At 42.4% G+C, this 26,158-nt stretch overlaps 1 protein-coding gene across 1 annotated transcript in view; it reads left to right on the top strand.

Moving 5' to 3' along the window:
- The window catches only part of SPATA16 (spermatogenesis associated 16), a 202,864-nt gene extending 183,632 nt beyond the window's left edge, over positions 1–19,232 (top strand). The window contains exon 11 of the mRNA XM_039338463.1: positions 19,062–19,232. Coding sequence (XP_039194397.1) covers positions 19,062–19,184 — 123 coding nt within the window. The 3' untranslated portion in view covers positions 19,185–19,232. The remainder of the gene's footprint in view (positions 1–19,061) is intronic.
- The last annotated feature ends 6,926 nt before the right edge of the window (positions 19,233–26,158 follow it).

Raw genomic sequence — 26,158 nt, 5'->3', positions numbered from 1 at the left:
AAGAGCCTTCATACGAACAATGCCAGGATGACCCTCGTGGAGGGATTCTAAGACCCTAGTCCTCATTGAGGTGGGAATGACAACTCTGTTTCCCCAAAGCAGACAACCCTGAGAAAGGGACAGTTCGTTTCTTTTGGACCAGAAACTCTGAAACTCAGGACTAGGGCAGTGCTCAGGCCACCCGGACAGGACCCAGGAGCGGACACGTGAAAGTGTGTGATCTGTACCTGTTTCAGCGGTAACATCCCTGGCACTAAGAGGGAGCTCGGGCAAGGCTTGGATTGATAGAATGTTGACAGCTGGCGCGGGGTCAGCTTCTACTACTGGCAGAGGCAATCTACTGAGGCCATCAGCATGGCCCATTTCTTTCCCAGGCTTGTGGAGTAATGAAAAATCATATGCAGACAAGAAAATAGACCACCTAAGCATTCTAGGGGAAATGATGTGGGGAGTCTGCTTACGTGTGGTAAACAGTCCCAGCAGAGGCTTATGGTCAGTGAAGACCGTGAAATGCCTGCCATATAGAAAATCGTGGAATTTTTTAATTCCAGCAACAACAGCCAGAGCCTCCCTGTCTATCTGAGCGTAGTTGCGCTCGGCAGAAGACAGTGTTCTGGAGTAGTATGCAATAGGAACCTGAGTTCCATCAGACCTGAGGTGACTCAGGACAGCTCCAACCCCGTAGGGGGACGCATCACAAGCGATGCACACAGGGAGAGACTCGTTGAAATGTGCAAGAACACTGTTAGAAGTGAGCAAGGCCTTGACTTCTTTAAAGCAAGCCTCATGCGCTTGTGACCACAGCCACACAGCCTGTTTGTCTAGTAGCCTGTGAAGAGGCTCAGCTACACTAGCTTTATGTGGAAGAAAAGAATTGTAGAAATTCAGGAGGCCTAGAAAGGCCTGAAGTTCGGCCTTAGACTTTGGCCTGGGTGCATCTAAAATAGCAGTTAGTTTGGATTCAGCAGGATGAATCCCAGCAGCATCAATTTTGAATCCCAGAAATTCAGTAGAAGGCACCCCAATCTGGCATTTGTCTTTTCTGAGCTTGAGGCCTGATTTCCTGAATCTTAACAGGACAGCCCTAAGCCTTTCAGCTAGAATGTGTGTGGAGTCTCCTGCAATCAAGACATCGTCAAAGTAGGGGCAGACCCCTGGTATACCTCGTAGTGTGTTTTCCATAACGCTTTGGAAAATCCCAGGAGCGACATTCACTCCAAACTGTAGCCTTTTTACTTTAAAGGCTCCCCTGTGGGTCACAATGGTCTGAGCTATGGCAGCATCATCATCAACAGGCAGCTGTTGATATGCTTGAGCTAGGTCAAGCTTTGCAAAAACACGCCCCCCCTTGAGAGAGGCCAGGATGTGACTGACCACAGGAACAGGATAGGCATGTTGCTGCAATGCCTTATTGAGTGTGCATTTGTAATCAGCACAAATGCGAATGTCCCCATTTGCCTTTAGAGGCGTGACAATGGGGGTCTCCCACGGGCTGGAATCAACAGGTTCTAGGATTCCCTGTTGGATTAGTTTGTCTAGTTCAGTGTCAATCTTACTTTTTAAAGCAAAAGGGACCCTTCTTGCTTTAATCCTAATGGGAGTGACAGTGGGGTCTAGCTTTAAGGACACAGGTGGTCCTTTGAATGTGCCCAGCTGGGGGCTGAAAACATCTGCAAATTCTGTGCAGACTTCCTGTAGGTCGAGTGTTTGTAAGCTATTGAGTCCTGTGACGTGTATCCCCAGGGCCTCAAACCAATCGAGTCCTATGAGACTCGTTCGTTCACCCCCTACTACTAATAAGTCTAGTGGACCTTCAAAACTCTTGTATTGCACGTTAAGGGTGGCCTCCCCCTTAACACACACTCTTGAGTTCTGAAAATCTGTTAATACAATATCAGAAGGCCTTAACTTGGCCTTAGACCCACTTCTGGAACAAATCTTCCTAAATGTATGCAATGAAATGATGGACAGGGCAGACCCTGTGTCTAGTTCCATAGATAATGGAACCCCTTGTAGCTTCACGTTGAGTGACAGCTTTTTCTTCATGGGCTTGTGTGTGCCTGTTCTACAGATGCTTCTTCGCGAAGCGCAAAAACCTACCCTATTCTGGCTGGGGAATCTGGTACCCTTCAGGCGTTCTTCTTGGGGTTGTGCCTTTCGTCGGCCCAGGCACACAGCTGCAATGTGCCCTTGTTTACCGCATGCCCGGCAGGTAGCGGAGCGGAACTTGCAGTCGGTTCTCCTGTGGCGACCTCCACAGCCGATGCACTTGAGCGGAGCCGAAGAGCTTCCCTTCTGGTTCTCTTCCTTCGCGGGGTGTAGACGGTCGACTTCCTCGTCCGGATCCTCCTCGGAGTTTCGTCGGACGTCTTCCTGGTGCACGGACGCACCCTCTGCACTGTTTCTGATCGGCCGCATGTTTTTGACGGCGCCGCCTGCTGCTTCTTCTGCGGTGACTTCCCTTAAGGCGTCTTGGAAGGATAATTCTTCCTTTGCGAAAAGTCTCTGTTGTAGCTCGCGATGCCTTAACCCGCACACGAATCGGTCCCTCAGTCGTTCCTCGAGGTCCTTGAACTCGCAGGGCTTGGCGGCCTTCCGTAACGCGGCGATGTATTCCTTGGCTGACTCACCGGACCGTTGATCCCTTTGTTCGAAGGTGTGGCGCCATGAGATAACGGACACCTTGGGATGGAAGTGCTCCTTCAGCAGCTTCTTCAGGTCTGCGTAGCTTACAGACTCTACTGGGACAGGTGCTGCAAGGTTTTCTGCGATTTCGAAGGCGTCTTGGCCGCAAACGCAAAGCAGGGTGGCCGCCTTCAAGCTATCTTCCCTCACTTGGTTTGCCTTGAAGTAGTTCTCCATTCTGGATACGTAGGACTCCCACCGCTCTGGATGTGAGACGTCGAATTCCGAAAGCCTTCCGATTTTCGCCATCTTCGGATCTTCAGGAGACGGGTCTATCAGCCAGCCTACCCCCGAATGCGCACCGGATTGGCGGGCAGCTGCCGAGTCGACGCCGTTCCTCTTCCGCCGCTCAGGACTCCTTGGGTAAGCTTACACTTCTTCCTTTCCAGGTAGTGCAAGGCATCCCACCTTCGTCGCCAGTGTTGAGTCCGTGGCGGGAAAACAGACACGAGAAGCAGCTGGAGTTCTCAGTTTCATTTATTCAGCGTTCAGCTTACAGGAAGATGGCTTCAGCCTCGCCCAAACGCCTCGCAGCCTCTTATATAGGCAACTCCCGGGTAAATGGGTTACTTTTCCCGTGCCAGCATCCGCGCATGCGCACGGCGCTGGCGACAGCCTGTCTGGTCCCGGGCAGCTTTGCACCTGCCCGGGACTGCCTGCAAACGCCCGAGCCGTTTGCAAGGCTCGGGACATAACACAAGGCCCCTTCCAACTCTGTTTTTCTGTTATTCTGTAATTGCCAAGCACCCAACTTTTGATCATATGACCGTGAAGATGCTGTGTTAGTTGTAAATGGAAGGACAGATTGTAAGTAACTTTTTTCAATGCCTTGTAACTTTGAACAGTCATTAAACAAATGATTGTAAGTCAACTACCAGCTGTAGAAGAGGCATGATGAAAGAGGACAAAGTTGTATAGCATTTTGTGTGTTTAAAAGCTCCATGGAACAGATGGAAGTATGTGCATACATTTGGCAACATACAGGAGAACAACTACAAAAATAAGCTGAGTTCTAAAAACAGCAAGAAATCCATAGCAACAGTTCAATAGTACAATAAAGAGCACAAAGAAAGAGCAAATGAAAATACATCACTTTGGGACACTAATTAAGCAATGTCCACTGAAATAAAATAGACGCTGTAAATTATTTGCCTTCTCTGTTATGAATAATTGATTTTCTCTGTTTAATTCTCTGTTTAATCTAGTCTTTAATAACAATCTAATACTTAATAGTTCTTATTTTCTTGTAAGCACCTGCTGCTTCCCATTTAACGGCAAAGTCTGAATATGAATTACTAAACCCAAGCAGCATCTGTGAGGACTTCCTCAATTTCTAGACCTTTTGACAGTCAAGCAGATTTTACAGACTCACAGAATATGTAAACTAACTTCATGCTTTCTGCATGAGACAATTCGTACATAATTTAAGTAGAAAAAGTGCAGTTTAGATCTAAATTTCCTTGATCCATTTCCAGTGCCTCATCAATTTACTTATGCCAAAAAGACTGCTTTCCTCTTCCATTCCTGGGTTCAGAATATTCCCAATAGCCTTCACGTTCAACCTCTGTCTTTCAAAAGCCGACAGGGTTTGCAGTTATGAGCTGTCAGTGCAAAAATCTGAAGTGCCAAGGAAAATTTATAGGTGACATAAAAATGTATGGGATTTAATATCAGATTAAATAGGGCAAGGAATAAACTGCTCAAAGGCTATTATCTGTTTACATATTTCATGCCATTTATAACCAAAAAAATTGCTTAATTTTTTATGTTTCGAGAGAGCTCCAATAGCTCTTAGAACAGTGTTTCTCAACCTTGACAATTTTAAGGCATGTGGACTTCAACTCCCAGAATTCCACAGCCAGCAATGCTGGCTGTGGAATTCTGGGAGTTGAAGTCCACATGCCTTAAAATTGTCAAGGTTGAGAAACACTGCCTTAGAACCTGGCACCAAGCAGGTGTTCTTTGGGAAAGGGATACCTTCACCACAGAACATCTGTTTCAATTGGCAGGTGGTACCTGAAGCCTGAAACAACCTCAGGGGCAAAGTCAAATATCTGTGTCAACTGAGACATTTGATTCAGGCTACCAACCAGCAACCTTGGTTTAATTGCTAAGTCTTGGCCTCTTGAGTGAGCAACAAGCTTGAGTTTGTATGAGAGATGGTACAAACTCAAGGCCTAACCCTAGCACCATTTTTCCCCTTTTTCCTCACAACCTCCAATAAGGCACAATATTAAAAACTGATTAAAAATGTCTTTCAAATAGAACTCACAAAAGCTGGCTGAGGGGAGAAATCTTGATTCTTTTTCTGAAATAGAAAGAGAAGGTGCAAAGAGAGGTGTCTGCAGGAGGAGTCAAAGGCACCTGCTGTGATATGATCAAAGCCTCACCTCTTTTTCCTGTGGTGTGTTATACATACAAAGAGGCATAGATATGGCTGTATGCTCACAGTGTCCCTCTTGACTTCTTAATCAGCGTGGACACCCCTACCTGGGATGTGCATTCGGGGGGGGGGGGTATTTAAGGTCTTCTAATGTATGCTTGGCCACTCAGTTTCTGAAAGATCGGCTTCCCTTAACATGTGGAAAAAATTAAAATTCACATTTCTGAGATTTGGTTTGGAAATAAGGGATTGCTTGAGGTTATCCCCTGCGTTTCAGAGCTTAGTGATGATTTGAACCAGACCATTCCCACTTAGATCAGCATTGTAAGTACAACATCCTAATGGCTCTTATGCTGTGCTCAACAGCTTTTTCCAACTTTATCTCCTTCGTCAATATATTTATACTTCTTGTAGCAAATATATATACGTGCTGTTTATCACCAAAACAGTGTAGAGCCTCATAAGGTTAAATGACTTCTTAAGGATTTGATCTTTACAACTTTAGGCACCATTTGTTGAAGGGTGGGATCCTTAATGCTCTCTGCACTTGGTTGTTTTCTTGCAGATGTTTCATTACCTGAGTAGGTTATATCATCAGTGCTAGCACTGATGCATTGATGGTGTTATCTAGTTTGGATAATAAAACATCTACAAGAAAACGACCAAGCTCGGAGAGTACCAAGGACCCCTCATTTTAATCCTGAGTTACAAATAATATCTTTTATTGGTATTGTTTGTTGGGGATGGCTATCTGTAACCCTAAACATGTAACCAGTTTAAAGGAACATGGGCTTTAGGAATGAACAATTTGTATTCTGGCATCCATGAAGAAAGTGACATGATACAATTGAGAAATGAACAAACAAAAAACTTAAATGAAATGTCACATCACCTTGCAAAACTTTCAACTTGTCATCAAAGTCATCTGATTTCATTTGATTTCAGTAGACATTTGATTTTACTTCATTTGGAAGTACAAGGTAGATTTTTAGGATATTTATAAGTACCTTGGAGATTATATTCATGCATTGCTGGACAGTGAAGAGATGGAAAATGGTTTCCCCAATGAATGAGAGAAGACAGTACCAGTTGCTTAGATAAATGACTTGTTCCCTGTTCCTAGAACAATGGTGGATGGCCTTTTCATTTCCAAGGCTTAGAGGAACTAATTTCTTGTTTGTTGAAGAGTTGAAGTTGATGCAAATTGGGAAAAATATATCATGTGCTTGGCTGCCGCCTCTCTTTCCCTCAAAATGGTATAATCTCTATTGTCAAGCAATAATCTCTATTGCCAGCATCTTAAATATTGCAGTTGCTTGGAAAAAAATCTGAAAAAATGATTTTGGGAGCCCACAAGTCCGTCCGACTGGGGCATTTAACAGCATGAAAATAAAGCCAAATTGCACAGTGTAGCAGTACTGCAAAGTAAAAAGGACATTGAGATAATGGTGTGGCCAAAGCATCGGATGAATAGGTGCCATCACTGGAAAGGCCTTGTCTGTTCTCATCCAGAGATATTCAGGAGGGGATTGGACACACACAGCAAGGGTTTAAGGGCCAAAGGCCAGCATTTGCTTATCTTCAGCTTCGTTTGAAGCCAGAACACTTTTACTGGAAAGAGCTTGGCCTTTGTGACAGCAGCATTGGCAGGTGCAGTGAAGACCTGCTTTCTGATATCTCTTGCTTTGCTCCCTGCCAAATGTGTCTCTTTGAGCTGACATCCAGGTCTCACACTTTAAGTGCTTTTCCACAAAACACAGCCTCAGCCCTACAAAGAACCTGGCATTTCCTGTCATACTATAGTTCTGATGATGATTTTTTTTTTCTTTCAAAGGCAGTCAAACTGGCAACTTTTAAAAAGGCAAAAAGACAGAAGGGCTGACATCCTCTCCCCCAGCTTTATCTTTTTTATATATATATAAAAAAATCAAATGCAGAGGCAGAAGCAAAAAGCCGTGAACAAGGACAAGAACGATAACTGCTTAGTTACGGTTACACTGTGTGTGTCTCTGTCTATTTTGTTCTTTCTTTTTTTCCCCCATCTAATGCAGACTTTCTGAACCTGGTGACCTTTGAATGCACAAGGGCTACAAGCCCAAAAATCTGGAACCAAAATACTAACAGGGGATTTGGGGAAATGGAGCCCAAACTATCGTCTCTTACATGTGTTTGTGTGTATGGGCATCTCTCCTCTCTAGTCATGTGCAAATTGGTTATTTTTAGTTTAATTATATAAGCACCTCTCAGTCTTCAGATGAGACAAAAACACAAAAATAAATGGTTTGAATTTAATGTGGGTCCCTAGCAGATAACTTTAGATGAAGGGTTAAGATAGTCAAGATGAGAGTAATAACCATAAAATAAAAGCCCCACCATTTTTATTGTAAATTCAGGGGCACCACCACCTCAAACATCCTTAGTCTCTAACATTATAATCTTTCAAGGGCTCTATTCTGGTGCCAATAAATGAAAAGGTTATAAGATAGCTAATAAATCTATTTCTTTCCTATGATTAGGCTGAGCAAATCATGTTATGAATCAAGAATACAAGAGTTGGGCCATTCTATATTATTCATTTCACCTTTCCAGAAGGATTGTAGAATTAAAGTTTAAGGCTTGGTATAAGACCACACTTGGAATATTTCATTCCGTTTTGGTCACCCTGGTATCAAAAGGATGTTGAGACTCTAAAACAGGGGTCTTCAAACTGGGCCCTTTTATGACTTGTGGACTTCAACTCCCAGAATTCCTCAGCCAGCGTGCCTAAGTCATAAAAGGTCCATAAAAGGGCCACGTTTGAAGACCCCTGCTCTAGAAAGATGCAGAGAAGAGCAACAAAGATGATTAAAGGACTGAAGGTAAAACATGAAGAACGGTTGGAGGAATTGGGTTTGTCTAATTTACCGTATATGCCGGCGTATAAGACAACTTCCGGAAGCGCTAAACTTGGTGCCAAAGACGGGGGTCGCCTTATACGCTGAGTCGCCTTATACGCCAGAAATACTGGTAGTTTCCGGCGTATAAGACGACGTTCTAGGAAGGCGACCCGGCGATAAAGACGGGGGTCGTCTTATACGCCGGGTCACCTAATACGCCGGCATATACGGTAATGCAAACAAGGACTAGGGTGACATGATAGCAATATCTGAGGGGCTTCCACAAAGAAGAGGAGGTCAACTTATTCTTCAAAGCACCTGAAGGCAGAACAAGAAGCAATGGATGGAAACTAATCAAGGAGAGAAGCAACCTAGAACTAAGGAAAAATTTCCTACCAGTGAAAACAATTAACCAGTGGAACAGCTTCCCTTCAGACGTTGTGGTGCTTCATCACTGGAGATTTTTAGGAAGAGATAAGACAATCATTTGTCTGAAATGGTATAGGGTCTCCTTCTTGAACAGGAGGTTGGACTAGAAGACCTCCAACTCTGTTACTCCATTTATAAATGTTTTGCTTTGAAGCATGCCAACCTTTAAAAATTAGATGGGACATAAGGCCTTGTAGACATTAAAAGAATTTACTATGACATGGCCTAATACAGTGTTTCTCAACCTTGACAATTTTAAGGCATGTGGACTTCAACTCCCAGAATTCCACAGCCAGCAATGCTGGCTGTGGAATTCTGGGAGTTGAAGTTCACATGCCTTAAAATTGTCAAGGTTGAGAAACACTGGCCTAATATTACAAGATGGAAGCAATATCATCCTGTTCCTCCTTAGCAGCATATTACAAAACTGCATTTGTCTTCAATTTAAAAATACTACCCAATTCAGCGCTCTGCCCATTTGCTTCAGCTGCAAAGGGACAAAGTGGTATTCAAGATAGGAAGAGCAAAATCTTTAGTTGAAGCGCAAAGCTTAGGAGATTTGAAGGAAGAGAGACTAAGTGAGGAAATATAGTAATGCTATAACCCAAGTAAGAAAGATAGAGTATACGAAATATTGTTGCTACTTGCAGAGGGCTGGACTACTGCCCCCATAACCCACAGCTTCATAACAGATGGAAAGGATGGGAGTTGCAATCTGGAAGCCCAAATATGGCAGCCATTGCTAATGGTAGGGCAACAGGACAGAAGTATTAAGAAAATGGCACAGGAAGAACTGAAAATTACCAACAGTTCCCCCCCCCCCCATTTGTTTCTCAAAATAGTCCCTTAAAATCATCCATCCAGCTGTCCAACATGATTTTGAAGTAACTTACTTTGGAATCCAGACAGATAGATCCTACATTCCAATGTGGACTTCTGGGCTTTCTTCTACAGATGGGTGCATTATTTTTAGACACAAGTGTGCAGTTCAATTACAATACAGCCAAAATGTTGGATGGTTACAAGGATTGTTTTGCTCTAAAGCGGTGGTGCAAATAGTCTCTTCTGCAAAGCTAGTCTAGTATCACCAGATACTAGTCCACCTGAATGGACTCACAGCTGAACTCCTGTCTTCCTTCCAGGATAACACAACATTATATCTCATCTCACAAAGAGGGACATTGTGAGTCCCACCCTCACGACCTGAGGCTTTCAGTGTGAATAATGCAGCAATGGAAATGGAGAGGACAGTCACTGCACCTCAGTTTCCATTCCAGTACCTCAAAGAAAGTGGTGATTTCATACATTGTGAGCCATCCAAGTTCTTAAATGAGATGTGCAGCCATACACATTGAATAAATCATAATAATGTTTTTATAGTCCTGGTGAGTTGTTTCCGATGATGAAAAGGAGGGAATAGATCCAGAAGCTTCTAATAATTCCTGAAAGGCTAGTTCCAGCAGTTTTGAAACCAGTAACTCTACTCTGGTTGAGGCAGATCCAGAAAGTTCCACAAGTCCTTGTCTGAACTCACTAAGAGCTTCTCGGACTTTGAGGTTCACCAACGCTGTTCCAAGCAGTGGCATACGTTAAAAATACAGCCACAAAGAATTGAGCTCCACAGGTCAGATAGATTGGCCAAGAACCAGGCTGGCAGGAGATCAGACTCTGATGAGTAGTGTACCTCGGCTGTGCATCTGGTGGCTCAGCGTGACTTATTTATTAGCCTCACTCAGAACAACTTTTTAAGCCTCAGCTCTACCATGTTTATCTTGTTGGGCCATGACTCCACCTTATTGTGTCTCTTGGATTTGTCATTTGTTCATCAGGTTCCTGGTCCCAACTCATGACAAGCCTTGATTACTTTACAGCTATAGGACTCTTTGCTTCTGAACATTCTACCTAAGTTTGCATGTCTCTGATTGTGGCAAATATCCAGCTTCCTATCTTGTGGCAGGCAGTCAGCAGTGTAAGCACAGAAAAGATGTAGCCACTGGGAAGAACTACAGGTTCACGGGCCTTACCTGAAAACATGTAGTACTGGTAGAATAGACATATGGTTTCCAAAGAAATAGGGCAACTTTTGGCAGGAACAGCTGTTCAGCCAAGTTCATTTTTCTTAGATGCTAAAGACATTATACTCAACCATTTTATCAAAACAGTAGAACTGAAAAAATCCCTGCCTTTATATATACATACAACACAGTGTGAGAGAGCTGCATTTTACCTGGATAAAGAACCAATTCACATCGTGGACACAGTGTGATGTTCAAGGTAAAGAGACAATGCCATTCACCTCTCTGAAGTGTTTTACAGTACTCTAAGGCAGTGTTTCCCAAACTTGACAATTTTAAGGCATGAGGACTTCAACTCCCAGAATTCCACAGCCAGCAACGCTGGCTGTGGAATTCTGGGAGTTGAAGTCCACATGCCTTAAAATTGTCAAGTTTGGGAAACACTGCTCCAAGGCCTTGACCAAGAGGGCATGATGGATCAGTGGTTAAAGACGCTGAACTTGCTGACAGTCCCGGTTCAAGACCTAAGCACCATGCAATGGAGTGAGCTCCCGTTCCCTGCCCCAGCTCCTGTCAATCTAGCAGTTTGAAAGCATGCAAATGTGAGTAGATAAATAGGTTCCCCTTTGGTGGGAAGGTAACAGTGTTCCATGTGCCTTGGCATATAGTCATGCTGGCCACATGACCACGGAAATGTCTTTGGACAACACTGGCTCCATCAGCTAAAAAGTAGAGATTAGCACCGCCGCTCTAGAGCAGAGGTGTCAAACTGCCAGCCCGCAAGCTGATTTCATCATACCGAAGCCGTGCCCACCCCATTGCCGGCAATGCAAAAAGAGTCACAATACGTCGCAACACGTCACGTGACGAGTTTGACACCCGTGCCCTAGAGTCAGACATGACTGGACAGGGGAAACCTTTATCTTTACCTAAGGTTTTGACCACTGATTCCTGTAGGCAAAAGAGATTTCAGTGCTTGTCCTATGCATATCTTACTCTTCTAGGACTTCCTGTAATTGCCTGGAAGAGTCTGAAGAAGCTTCTGGAACTATAGCATGAAGCCCCTCAGTGCATAAACTCAAGTTCATTTTTAGAAATAGGCATACGTGTTGCACCAGAAAGGAGCTTCAAATGGATGAATGCTTTTCGCAAATTTTCATGAAAGCAAAGAATCTCCTTGAAGTTTTCTACAGTATGAGGGTTTGTGTATCTCTGTGTGTGTGTGTGTGTGTGTGTGTGTGTGTGAGACACATAGTTGGCAGCAAACAACTCAATTCATCAAAGGCTAATACAAATAAAAAATGTTTTAATTTGCATTTAGAATGATAAGCAAGTAACAAATTAATGTTTTGGACAGTTTAAAAGGAACTCTACCTAATCTCTTATACGGAGGAGGGATATCAGGGGCAGAACCTAATGGAAATTTTAACCAAATAGGTAGTTTTACATGGGGGAAACTGGCTCTTAATACCAAATACATATTAAAAACCATGGAACAAACAGTACTATTTTCAGAATGCATTTCATAGCAGTTTGAAATACAACATTGTTGCAAATATTTTTGTAAATCCTATTTTTTTTCCTATGTCTTCAATGGTAAACAAACTTCAAACTGATTCACATATTATGTGAATCTGTGGTGACACAGGCAAGCAAGTTCATGCACAAAATACTGCACTACCAGACCGACTGCAGACTTATGCATTAATTGAATTTAATGTATTTACTTTAAGGAAATGAATTGAGAGTTTACAGTCCAGTAGGAAAAAGAAGTATTTTTTTTCTGCATCAAAGTGCTGCTGTCTGGTAAATAATTAATTGCAAATTCTCAGCTATCTTGAGGTTCCTTTAGTAGCCATTTGCATTTGTGAGAATGGTGATGCCCATGAATAAACATGAATGATAAATATATAGATCTATATAAATACATGTGTTATTTATGAAGAGCACCTGGATGCAGCTCTCTGTCTCAAAGCTGTTCATGAAATAGGTGGAGTAAAGAAAAGATAGGCATTTCAATATGCCCCTTATTAAAATAATCATTGACTTGTTCTTGGGCAAGATGGATGACATCTGCAAGAATCCTTGTTTTGCATCTTCTACTCTTTTATTGAACTCTTTGGTGAGAGATGTTTCTCAGGAAAATGTATTTATTTAGAACTTCATCCAGACTTAATAGGAAAAAAATGCATCTTGGCAGGGCAGGAAGAAACACACATTTTTCTCCCTACATTTTCATTCTACAACTACAGCTTTTCCACCAGTATTTTCTTCTTATCGAGAAAACTTGCTTAAGATTAATTTTCTCGGCATGTCTTCCTTTTCAAGTGGCTGTTTTTCAATGTCATTCAAAGATAGCATTCTGATCAATTCTCAGTGGGCATGTGCACCAGCCGAATGAAGGCACCCATATCAGTCTGTCCCACATCAGGAAAACAATAATTGCTGCCGGAAAGAGGAGGCAAAAGGGGTCATTATCTAGCAAACACAAACATCTGCATACCAAAGAATGTGTACAGACACTCACCTGTGTTAAGGATTTGCAAGAGGGGAAACATATAACTTTTTCTAAGGGAGAGGATGCCATCCCTGCTCAGGGAATGTTATGATTAAACAGCAGCCAGTTAAAGTGGTTAATTCATAAAGAAAAGCCGAGTGTCTATACAGGTTCTTGTAACATGATTCATTGATTGATCATATGCCATCAAGTCACTGTTGACTCTTATCAACCACATAGATTTTTTCCCATGTGAACGTACCTGTTTGTCTATGGAGATTCTCAGTCATCCATGTCATAGTTGTCTCAAAGGTGCTTTTTCAAAAGGCAACTGAACTATTTGTCAACGCTGCAAATATTGTATATTCTTGCTTTTGACAATATGTAGAATTGTCTGGTAATTATGGGGTTAATACAGAGCAGAAGGGGGGTTGGGGGTAAAGTCCAGGAAAGAAAGAGGAAGAAAACATTTGACCTTCACACTAATTGGATAATGTGAGATATGATGGCTAATTTAGAGAGGGAACATGCTGATAATTTAACTGCTCAGAGGAAGAGAACTTAGATCCTAGCATCCCTCCGTTGTGCCTGTGCCGACATTTTGTAACAATAAAAGACTTTTAGGAAAATAATGCCTGGAAGTTCTTTGAAATGTTTCATTAGCTGGAACCATAACACTATTTTTTTCATTGAGAAGGAAGAAGATATTTCACTTCTCATTCAAGAAGCTTCATCAGTTGTGACTGATGGTAGGGGGATGGAAGGATAGGTTCTGAAGGTGGAAGGGGAGGGAAAGGATTGTATTTTTTGCAGTCATCTGGTCGTTAGCACTCTGAGACCATTGAGGCCACTTGGGGGTTTATCTGTGCCCTGTTATACCTATTATATGTGCCCTGTTATATCTGTGCCCTGTTGTAATGTACCTGCTATATCATAGAAGGCAGTATCTAGTAACTCATACACCTGTTTCAAGTATGTGCAATGGTACAGGGCCTTCTCAATCAAGGATAGCCATGGCATAGGAAGAACAAGAAGGCCACCATAGTTGGCAGCTCCTGGAAGCATCAAGAGCTCAGACATGAGATATCAGACAACTAGTCCAGTGGTGGGATTCTAATATGTGAACAACTGGTTCTCTGTGTGGATGCCGCATCCAGAAGTCCATTCTGGGCCTGGGCAAGAAAAAATTAGCTACTACTTCTGCCAAACTGGGGCAAACAGGTTGAATCCCACCACTGAACTAGTCCACAGTTCCAAACCTGATACTCTTAAGTCCATTGGATTGTTGTTGTTAATTGCGAAGTCGTGTCCGACCCATCGCGACCCCATGGACAATGTTCCTCCAGGTCTTCCTGTCCTCTACCATCTTCTGGAGTCCATTTAAATTCACACCTACTGCTTCAGTGACTTCATCCAGCCATCTCATTCTCTGTCGTCCCCTTCTTCTATTGCCCTCAATCTTTCCCAGCATTAGGCCCTTCTCCAGTGAGTCCTTCCTTCTCATTAGGTGGCCAAAGTACTTGAGTTTCAACTTCAGGATCTGGCCTTCTAAAGAGCAGTCGGGGTTGATCTCTTCTAGGACTGACCGGTTTGAACGCCTTGCAGTCCAAGGGACTCGCAGGAGTCTTCTCCAGCACCATAGTTCAAAGGCCTCAATTCTTTGCGCTCAGCCTTTCTTATGGTCCAACTTTCACAGCCATACATTGCAACTGGGAAAACCATGGCCTGGACTATACGCACTTTTGTTGGCAGGGTGATGTCTCTGCTTTTTAGTATGCTGTCTAGATTTGCCATAGCTTTCCTCCCCAGGAGCAAGCGTCTTTTAATTTCTTGGCTGCAGTCCCCATCTGAGGTGATCTTGGAGCCCAGAAAAATAAAATCTGTCACTACCTCCATTTCTTCCCCATCTATTTGCCAGGAATTGAGAGGGCCGGATGCCATGATTTTGGTTTTCTTAATGTTGAGTTTCAAGCCAACTTTTGCACTCTCCTTCTTCACCCGCATCAAGAGGCTCTTTAGTTCCTCTTCACTTTCTGCCATTAGAGTGGTATCATCTGCATATCTTAGGTTGTTGATATTTCTCCCGGCAATCTTAATTCCAACTTTTGATTCATCTAGCCCTGCCTTTCTCATGATGTGCTCTGCATATAAGTTAAATAGGCAGGGCGACAGTATACAGCCTTGCCGGACTCCTTTCCAATTTTGAACCAATCAGTGGTTCCGTGTCCAGTTCTCACTGTTGCTTCTTGACCCGCATATAGGTTTCTCAAGAGACAAATAAGATGGTCTGGTACTCCCATCTCTTTAAGAACTTGCCACAATTTGTTGTGATCCACACAATCAAAGGCTTTAGCATAGTCAATGAAGCAGAAGTAGATGTTTTTCTGGAACTCCCTAGCTTTCTCCATGATCCAGCGTATGTTGGCAATTTGATCTCTAGTTCCTCTGCCTCTTCGAAATCCTGCCTGTACTTCTGGTAGTTCTCGATCCACATACTGCTGGAGTCTAGCTTGTAGGATTTTAAGCATAACTTTACTAGCATGTGAAAGGAGTGCAATGGTGCGATAGTTTGAACATTCTTTGGCATTGCCTTTCTTTGGAATTGGAATGTAAACTGACCTTTTCCAATCCTGTGGCCACTGTTGAGTTTTCCAAATTTGCTGGCAAATTGAGTGTAGCACTTTTACTGCATCGTCTTTTAAGATTTTGAATAGCTCAGCTGGAATACTGTCACCTCCACTAGCTTTGTTGTTGCTCAGATTTTCTAAGGCCCATTTCACTTCACATTCTAGGATGTCTGGTTCGAGGTCAATGACCATCTCATTGTGGTTATCTGGGATGTTAAGCTCATTCTTGTATAGTTCTTCTGTGTAGTTTTGCCATCTCTTCTTAATCTCTTCTGCCTCTGTTAGGTCTCTGCCATTTTGGTCCTTTATCATGCCCATCTTTGCATGAAACGTTCCCTTCATATCTCCAATTTTCTTGAAGAGATCTCTGGTCCTCCCTATTCTGTTGTTTTCTTCTATTTCTTTGCACTGTTCATTTAAGAAGGCATTCTTATCTCTTCTAGCTACTCTCTGGAATTCTGCATTCAATTGGGTGTATCTTTCTCTTTCTCCTTTGCCTTTCACTTCCCTTCTTTCCTCAGCTATTTGCAAAGCTTCCTCAGACAGCCATTTTGCTTTCTTGCATTTCTTTTTCTTTGGGATGGTTTTAGTTGCTACCTCTTGTACAATGTTGCGAACTTCCATCCATAGTTCTTCAGGCACTCTGTCTATCAGATCCAGTTCCTTAAATCTATTTGTCACCTCTACTGTATATTCATCAGGAATATGATTTAGTTCATACCTGAGTGGCCTAGTGCTTTTCCCTACTTTTTTCAATTTAAGCCTAAATTTTGCAACGAGAAGCTCATGATCTGAGCCACAGTCAGCTCCTGGTCTTGTTTTTACTGACTGTATACAGCTTCTCCATCTTTGGCTGCAGAGCACATAGTCAATCTGATTTCTATGTTGACCGTCTGGTGATGTCCATGTGTAGAGCCGTCTCTTGGGTTGTTGGAAAAGAGTGTTTGTTATGACCATCGTATTCTCTTGACAAAATTCTATTAGCCTGTGCCCTGCTTCATTTTGTACTCCAAGGCCAAACTTGCCTGTTATTCCGGTTATCTTTTGGCTTCCTACCTTAGCATTCCAATCCCCCATGATGATAAGGACATCATTTTTTGGTGTTAATTCTATAAGGTGCTGTAGGGCTTCATAGAACCGGTCAATTTCATCCTCTTCAGCACCAGTGGTTGGGGCATAGATTTGGACTACTGTGATATTGAATGGTTTGCCTTGGATTCGAATTGAGATCATTCTGTCATTTTGAGGATTGTATCCCAGTATTGCTTTTCCTATTCTTTTATTGACTATGAAGGCTACTCCATTTCTTCTGAGGGATTCTTGCCCACAGTAGTATACCTGATGGTCATCTGAGTTAAATTCACCCATTCCTGTCCATTTTAGTTCGCTGATTCCTAAGATGTCGATGTTCAGTCTTGTCATCTCTTTTTTGACTACGTCTAGCTTGCCTTGATTCATGGATCTTACATTCCAGGTTCCTATGGAGAAAAAATCTTTACAGCATCGGACTTTCCTTTCACCACCAGATATATCCACAGCTGAGCGTCCTTTCGGCTTTGGCCCAGTCGCTTCATTCTTTCTGGCGCTACTAGTACTAGCCCTCTGCTCTTCCCCAGTAGCATATTGGACACCTTCCGACCTGAGGGGCTCATCTTCCAGCGTCATATCTTTTTTCCTTTTAGTACTGTCCATGGGGTTTTCATGGCAAAGATACTGGAGTGGTTTGCCATTTCCTTCTCCAGTGGATCACATTTTGTCAGAACTCTCTGCTACAACCCGTCCGTCTTGGGTGGCCCTGCATGGCATAGCTTATAGCTTCACTGAGTTACGCAAGCCCCTTCGCCACGACAAGGCAGTAATCCATAAAGGGGAAGTCCATTGGATAGGCAATGTTAAAAAAAAGTATCCAAATGGCTACATAAATAATTTCTGCACGTAGAATTGCATGGAAGAACATTTTGTCTTTCTCCGTTAGATAATAAAACATCTTGGGCCAAGCCAAAATGGAATCTGTTATGATGACTTCATCTCAGCTGCAATCCCCCAAAATGTTCGGAGAGAAATAAGATATCTTAATTGTTTCATACCAGCAAATACCATTAAGATGGATGTAGAGGTTGCCAATCAGGTTTTTAAACATACCCCAGTGGTTATTGAATCTTTTTTCTGGATTCATACAATAAATTGAACTGAACTAATCAAACAGGTTGGATTCTTACATAATGTTAAAGTACAAAAATAACCTAATTAAGGTTAACACTAATCAAATTTAGCATGTTGAATGGCTGCATTTTTTAAGTCATTAACCAACCTAGTTAAGTGTGGCTCTCTATAGCCCTAGTCAAAGCAATATTATAATTCCTCTTATGGCTTAACCTCAGTTTGAATATCATTTATATTTTTAGATAAGGGAATATCAATTTGAATTTACTGTAAGTACTGTATATAGCTGCATGGATGGAAAGGTAGACAGATACTTATTCAGTTCAGAAAACAAAATTAATATGAGAGCCGAAGAAAATGCAATAGAGAAAAAAATCTTGTCACTCAAAATAGCCTTTCCAGTAGCTTCTTCAAATCTTTATGAGGATGAGGATGATGAGGATGAGATGAGGATGATAGTGGTGGTTATATCCATTCAGTCATGTCTGACCCTTGGTGATTCTATGGGCCAGGTCACTCCACATCTTCCAGTCTTGCACTATTTCTTTGAGTTGTTCTATGTTCTGGCTGGCATCAGCTTTGATAGTGTCCAGCCACCATGTTCTTTGATGGCCTAGTTTCCTTTTCTCGCTAATTCTTCCAAATACATAATTGCTTTCTCCAGTGAATTCCCCCTCATAAAATGGCTAAAATAATTGAGACACAGTTTTGTGATTCTTTATGAATATAATTTCTATCAAACCCAAACAGCATGGTCAATGTGTTGTGTTTAATTGTGTTTTATTGCTTTATTGCCTTGATTTATAGGAGATTATTTTATTGTTGATGATTGTGTTGAATTCTTTTTAATTATAGTTAATTCATATTGTCCTTTTTTGATTATCCCTTGGTGAATAATGCAATGATGGTAAGAATTGTCATCCAAAACATGTTAAACACTTCAGGTTGAGCTTGAAATTGCAAATGCTCCAATGAACATGGTATCTTTTTTAAAACTTAAATGAAAGCAGTTGTTTAGCCATTCTGAAAAGGTCAGGATGTCAGTTTAATTTCCAGTGACAACTTCCAATGAAAAGAACCATATTAAAAGAGATGCAGCATACGTCTACTTTGATTTTTCTATCATATGGGCTCTGCTTTCTTCTATAAAGGAAATTAGGCATTACATCTTCAGACCTTGGTGCCATCTGAAAAATGGGTGGAAACCTAGCTCCTGAAACACTGTATGCCTTTGAGATAGAATTTTGCTTCTCAGAAGTGGTACCCCCCCCCCTTTTTAAGGCATTTTGAAGAGAAAGCAATGCTTTTAACAAAAAACACTGCAAAACAGACGGCTGCCACATTTTTTGTTTTTGACAGCCTTTCTCTTTTTATGTTTGTCCACAGGTTGGAATTATAGAAGACTTCCTATACCAATTAGAAGATAGTTTCTTAAAAACCAAGAAACTCAGAACAGCAAGACGACAGAAAATGAAAATGAAGCGGCTTCAGAGCGAACAGCCATGCTAGGCCTACTAAGGAGAGGCTCATATCCTGTGCCAGAAATGGCAAGAGAGAACATTTTTACTACAGGAATTTGACAATGCAGGCTGGCCTTTAATTTGATTGTAGAAAGGGACATCTCAAATTAATGAGATGTCCCTTCCGTACAACTCATCTTAGCAACCAGCTCCTGCACTTCATTAGTCTCATCAGACAGGAATACATATTCATGAGATGCTTGACAGGGTTTTGTGGTCTTGTTTATTCATACCCACTCAGGAATTTCAATCACTACTGCATACCTTGTTTTGGGCACAATACAGTCAGTACACTTTGGGCTGATCTTTTCCATTCCTAACACAAATCTTTTCCTGGAGCAGATCCTGCTAGACAGTGTGTCATGTTTCTTTTCAGTCAGTTCAGAACTATACAGAGGGTAATCTCTTTCAGAGAAATTTCAGAGACTTAATTGCGATGCACATGAACATATAAAAAGGCTGTAGGTCTTTGACCATTACTGACTTGGATGTGCAACATATGGATTACCAAACTGAATGCAGCCTACTGAATATCTATGGTGATCCATCAAGTATGTTCACATTCATAAGACCACACTTGGAATACCGCATCCAATTCTGGTTACCATGATACAAAAAAGATGTTGAGACTGTAGAAAGAGTGCAGAGAAGAGCAACAGAAATAATAAAAGTTCTGGAGGCTAAACCATAGGATGAACGAGTGAGGGAACTAAATGTGCCTAGTCTACCGAAGAGAAGGACTAGGGGTGATAGGATAGCACTAAGTACTTGAGGGGCTGTCACAGAAAAGAAGGGGAGCAACCTATTCTTCAGAGCACCTGGGGGCAGGATAAGATAAAAGATCATTAAAGAGATATCCAATCTAAAATTAAGGAGAAATTTCCTGACACTAAGAACAAGCAGTTGAGCAGCTAACATCTGGAATTTGTAGCTGCTCCATCACTGGAGGTATAGGATCTCCTGCTTTGAGTGGTTGTTGGACTAGAAAACTTCAAGGTCCCTTTCAACCCTATTATTCTATGTTCTACAAGAAATAAAGCTTGCTAATACTTTGTTAAGCTACTATATTAGTGGCAACTATAGTAATATTGGAAGAATAGGTAACAGTTCTGATGACAATGACAACCGTTCTGGAGAGCTAAACACACACACACACAAAATGTTACACTTCCAAGACTTTTTCTCCTGGCTGTTAATCCAATGTGTACACATTCAAAACATTAAATAGTCCTACTGCCAAAATTAGTTGCAAGAAGCAAATGACCAAATGGAGCCTTCTATCTATTCCGTATTTAGTGGCAAAGTAAATCATATTCTGTCCTCTGATAGGGAGTAAATCATTAGAGGGTTATTAATCCTACGTTTAGAACTGCCACTAGAACTGCCACTTATTTTGCTTATTGGTAAGTTCAACGAGTAGTAAGTTTCCTAGTATATGAAAGCCTTGACAGAAATCATGCCTTTAGGCAGAAGGAATATACCCATGTTCAAAGATCCATTGTTCTTGGGTGGATCTGTTGTACTTCGATGTCTGCAAAGTCAAAAATTTGGGACACTGCTAGAAAGAAGAACAATTTTCTTGAGAATTGCAGCCACAGTATATTAGAGCCATGGTGTTTATATTCTTCATCATTTAATTGAACTACAGAAAGTTAAACTTCTTCAGTTGATATAAAAGTAGCTGTTCTTAAAAGCTTCCAGTGTGTATAATGCCTAGCTAATTGCTAAAGCACCATCCAGCTTTCTTATCCATAAGGACAGTGTAAATTAATTAATCCAGAATCATGGTGGAAAAAAATAGCACAATTCTTATTTATTCTTCCTTTCAAGAATACTGATTGGGATATCACTGTTCTTTTACTATTATTTTGCATTCCAGTAACCATTTCTCATATCTAAACTTTGTCAGTCAGATAATTGAATAAGGTATCCAAAAACATTTCCTCGTATAACTCAAGATAAAATTGCTGCTTTTTTTCCTTGCTTTATGTTTGCAGTAGTAGAATTATTACTTTGCCCTATATCTTTGAATTTGACTTTCAATTATTCTGCTTAAGCACACTTGTGAGTTACAATTTAGCTTTAAAATTGAAGTGGCGGTTACTCAGATTCCAAGATTATTTTGTGTGTGTGTGTGTATAAGCCTTACCTAATTTGCCTCTCCTCTATCTCATCCCATTTCTAGGATCAAAGTCAACACAAACTATGAACAATACAACAATGCTGGCAGCATACTTCTCTGCATGCCTTTAGCTTTGGGGTCAGTCAGCAAATTTCAATAGCAACAACAAAATCAGATCTAGTAGGAAAGAAGGCTATGCTCAAACCAGCAAAATAAAAAGGAAAAAAAAAATAGACAGCATCTCTGCTATTTTCCCATAATCTGAATATAACATTCAGAGTCTAAATTTACAGAAATACCTAGTTTTATCTCAAAACAATTTGTAAATCTTTAAGAGCGCAGCAATTTTATCTGTAAGGCACACACATCCCGCTTTTTATATTTAAATGTTCAAGAGTTGTTATATTTAGCAATCTGCTTGAAAACTATAGCCTAAGTTACCATCAAGCATTTTAATTCACGAATTCTAAAGTTCTGTAGAGGGAAAAGAAAAAGTTAAAAACAGCCTTTTGTTTTTAACTCACCTTCCAGATAGACAGCAGTCTTTTTTTGCTTAATTCCAAAATTGTTCTGAATGAAAATAGGCTTAATTCACTCACCATCATCCCCATCCCTCCCTTCATTCAATTAGTTCCAGCCTGTGACTGCTGCTATATTGGCTAATGTTCTCTCTGAATCTCTATAGCAGACATATTAAACACAAGGCCCATGGGCCGGATCCAGCCCACCATATGGTTGCGTCTGGCCCACACAGCTGCTCTGGAAACGCACTCAGCTTTAGATCCATGGGGCAGCCCTGGAACTAGTGATGGGCGCCAGCACCCAACCCCCTGGGCGCGCATGTAGGAGATGGTGAGCAGGCGGAGTCTGGCATCCCTGCTGGCTGTCTTGCCCGCAGGCTGACTTCACCCAGGACGCCGGCGCTGGCCGCCTCCTGTGCGCACACCCAGTGGGCAGGGCAGAGGCAGTGGGGCAGCTCTCGCTGGTTCCAGGGCTACCCCATGGATCTGAGTACATTCTTGCTTTGACAAATGCTACTAGGTTGTAAATCAGTGCTCCCACCCAGCACCTACATGGCCCTAGCCTCTCCACCTCGAGGCTTCCCTTTCACCAGGACCACCTCCACCCACCTGCATGAGATAGCCATGGCCAGCGGCAGCATGGCCACTGGCAGCGCTGGCAATCTGTCTCCCTCCCTTCATTCCTTCCTGAGCACGGAGGAAGGAAAAAGATGGGAATGAGAAGCAGGGGAGGAAGGAAGGAAGGAAGGAAGGAAGGAAGGAAGGAAGGAAGGAAGGAAGGAAGGAAGGAAGGAAGGAAGGAAGGAAGGAGAGGCAACTTGTTTGGAGATGCCCCAGTTCACACAGTTCTGCTTCAATCTTGGATCCACTGAGACTTGGGCTCAAAGGAGAAAGCAATTTTGTGTTCTGTTTTGTCACAGACATGACTTTGTTGGCAATCCAAATTCACATTGGTATTCTTGAATTGTGAACTCTTAGGAAAGTATCCCCTAAGGAAGTCCTACCTTAGCACTTGGCCACGAGCAGCCATCCCCTTGCCCCCTCCTCCTGACCTCTCCTGGTGGTCTCCCATCTTATTGCTGAGGATGCTTTTGTTACAAAGCCAGGTCTCTTCACCGAGAGAGGGAGTGGGCCTCCCTCTGACCCACACATTTTGTCCTCCTGCACACACCATGAGCAACATGGCCAAGGAGAGCAAGCCAATCAGCAGCAGCCTTGAGGAGGTAAGCACAGCCCCCTTGGGAAAGGCTGGACTGGGCACTTGCCCTCCACTGTCCAGGGTTCTGGGCAGCCTGCATCACTGGGGGTCCTCTGCATGGCCTAAAAGGGACAGCAAGGCTCCTCTGGTGGACAAGGGTATAGTGCTCACCCTGGTCTCGCCTTCCTTGGCTGGAGACAATGGATCCCCCCATCTCTGCCCAGGCCACCACAAGCACCCCCCGACATGAGTGATGTTGAGCTGGCCATGCCCCCTCTGGCTACGCCTACCCCGCCCCCCCATAAGACCAACCACAACCCTGATGCAGCCCTCGATGAAATTGAGTTTAACATCCCTGCTCTGTAGCTTAGAGCCGTGGTGGTGAACCTATGGCATGTGTGCCACAGATGGCATGCAGAGCCCTCTCTGTGGGCACATGTGCCATCACTCCAGTCCTATGCCTTCAGTTGAGTTTTATAAAACCTTTTTGCTTTAGGCCTTCACCGCCGTGTGCAAAAAGAAAAGTTTAATCATTCAATCAATTTCAACTTCTCATGGGGAAAAAAAAAGATCTTGCAAAGTTGGAATTGATTAATTGAACTTTTAAGCCCCACCCAGCCTACCATTACCACCGCAGCCACGCCCACCCAAGAGGCCACATCTACCCAATGGGCCACACCCACCCGGCACCTGATGATACATAAGTGAGTTTTGGGTTTCAGTTTGGGCACTCGGTCTCTAAAAGGTTCGCCATCACTGGCTTAGAGGGATTTTTTTTAAAAAAAACAACCTATAAATTATTAGAACATTCCAAGCGGTGTTCCATTTTATCCAAGACAAAACTTCTGAACGTTGATATTTCCTTCCAAGCTATTTTGTGTTTGCAATGTTTTCTGCTCATTGAACCTCTGGACTCTGGGTTTCTGTTGTTGAGCTTCAGCAAGGTTCCCCTATCACATTTCTTACTGTCTGGGTACTTGCTTACCATAAAGTTCATCCTGGACATAGGATGGCTAGCCATGCCTCTTTTTTCACCTTCAAATGTCTGTACTTTTCTCGATGGGCAATACGTAGTCTTGGAAAGCCTAGGCAAGATTTTCATAAGCTCTTAAATCAAAATGCTGACAAAACACATAATAGTTTGATTTATGCAATCTGGACTCAAAGAAAACTGTGCAATGGAATCAAAAATGGATTGCAGGTTGCTGCACAATCCAGGCAGTCTTGAGATAATGTCAGTTCCTGAGACAGAGCTACAAAGTATTGCTGTTGCATAGGAGTAAGGATAACAATGCCAATGGTCTTTGTTACTAGTGGAACGTTATGGCCTCGTAGGTGTTCCCTGTTGATGAATATGGCAAGATGAATAAGGCTAACACTACAAGTGTCATTAAAGCTACTTCCCAGGCAGGATGTGTACATTTGTGCGTGTGTGTGTGTGTGTGTGTTAGGTGCAAGAAATCAAAATAGCATCATGAATTGATCAGAGTTGCTTCTTTATTGTTGTCTACCTATTTACAAGAATCTTGTCCGACTGACTACATTCTCTTGGGTACAACCAGATAAAAGCTTCAAGAATTTTTTGGGGGGTGGGGGGTTATGGCCTACGTCACTTTCTTTCCTACAAAGCTCCAAGCTCACCAGTCTTTTCACAATCTCCTAGATCAGTGGTTCTCAACCTGTGGGTCGGGACCCCATTTGGGGTCGAATGACCATTTCACAGGGGTCGCCAAACAAGGCTGTCCGCCATTTTTTCCTCCTTTTCTTTGGCCACGCCCCTGGCACCCAGTGATGTATAAGTGGTTGGGGGTCACCACAACATGGGGAACTGTATTATGGGGTTGCAGCATTAGAAAGGTTGAGAACCACTGTCCTTGATGGAGATTCCACCATTGTGTGTGTGTTTGTTTATGTGTGTGTGCGTGTAGGTAGGTATGTGTGTTTCTCAAGGCAGCAAGTTAAAAGTCAATGCTCTAACATTGCAAGCATTTCATGGCACCTCCCTCTGTATAGTTTAAGAGTCCAACTTTTTCTCTTGGGCTATCTCTGCATTTTCAAGACCAGCCTGATTACTGCATTCACAACCTGCTCAATCACTTAAAATGCAACCATCATGTGCTTGTAATTGTCTAAGATTGATTGATTAGTTTATTGTATTTTGGCAGGATGCTTGCAGAATGGGGTCAAAAACATCAAGATGATGGCCACAAAGATGTAATCCAAACTCTGCTTGTTTGCCTCTACCCTGCAGACACTCCTCTACTGCAGAACCCAGAAAAGAGATATACTTAAGTCAAGTTAAAGTGCATTACTGAAAGCAGCCACAGTCTCAGGCACGACAAGGGCTTCCTGTCTCACTGCTGCTTTCTTCTGTAGGAAGACAGCTCCCCCAGAGAAGGAAATATTTTGGGGGATATTAAAAAGGCAGAAAAGCAGCTCCAGTTTTTCTTAATAACCCCAAGCAGAAACTAGGCAGGAACCAGGTCAGTAGAAATGCAGATCTGATAATCCTTTCAAAAAGACTGGAGCCAGGAAGCTTGGAGCTGATGAGATTAGAAAGACAAAGACCTCTAAAATCTACATACCCCACCTAAATTCTAAAGACATGACCTTTAGGACATAATAGGATTAACCCACCACCATCAGAATACCAAAAGGAACAGGAAACAACCTCAAACACAAAAGCCCAAAGAAGGTATAAAAGTCCACCACTCCCAGCTACATGTGGTCAGCTTTTCCAGAATCACATTTCTGTCTGGCTCTGCTCTTCAATAAACTACAACCTTCTTTTTTAAAGCAGTCTCCATTTTGTTTATTCCCAGCTTCGACTGGACCCTGATGAAGATTTTTCTTTTAACACTCCCATTCAATTTTTCTCCAGTGGCAGCAAATCCAACTGGCTGCATAAGCAGCTGCCGTAACCCCTTCACCTTGTGTCAGTTTTAGGCCACCTTTCAATTAACGCTTAACGGCTTTCAACAAATCACCCAGGAAAATTGCATAGCTTGGACCCAGAAAAACAGTTACTCCTGGTGTTGGACTGGGTAGGAATAATTTATTTAATTTTGCTTCATGGTAGGGCAAAATTGAATATTTTCTATTATTATTAGCTATCCCAAGTT

The sequence above is a fragment of the Crotalus tigris genome, unplaced genomic scaffold (genome assembly GCF_016545835.1).
Source record: "Crotalus tigris isolate CLP2741 ecotype Arizona unplaced genomic scaffold, ASM1654583v1 scf7180000017549.6302385, whole genome shotgun sequence".
In the NCBI taxonomy this organism is placed as follows: Eukaryota; Metazoa; Chordata; class Lepidosauria; order Squamata; family Viperidae; genus Crotalus; species Crotalus tigris.
The sequence above is the reverse complement of the archived record's forward strand: the minus strand, read 5'-3'. Positions and strand labels throughout refer to the sequence as shown.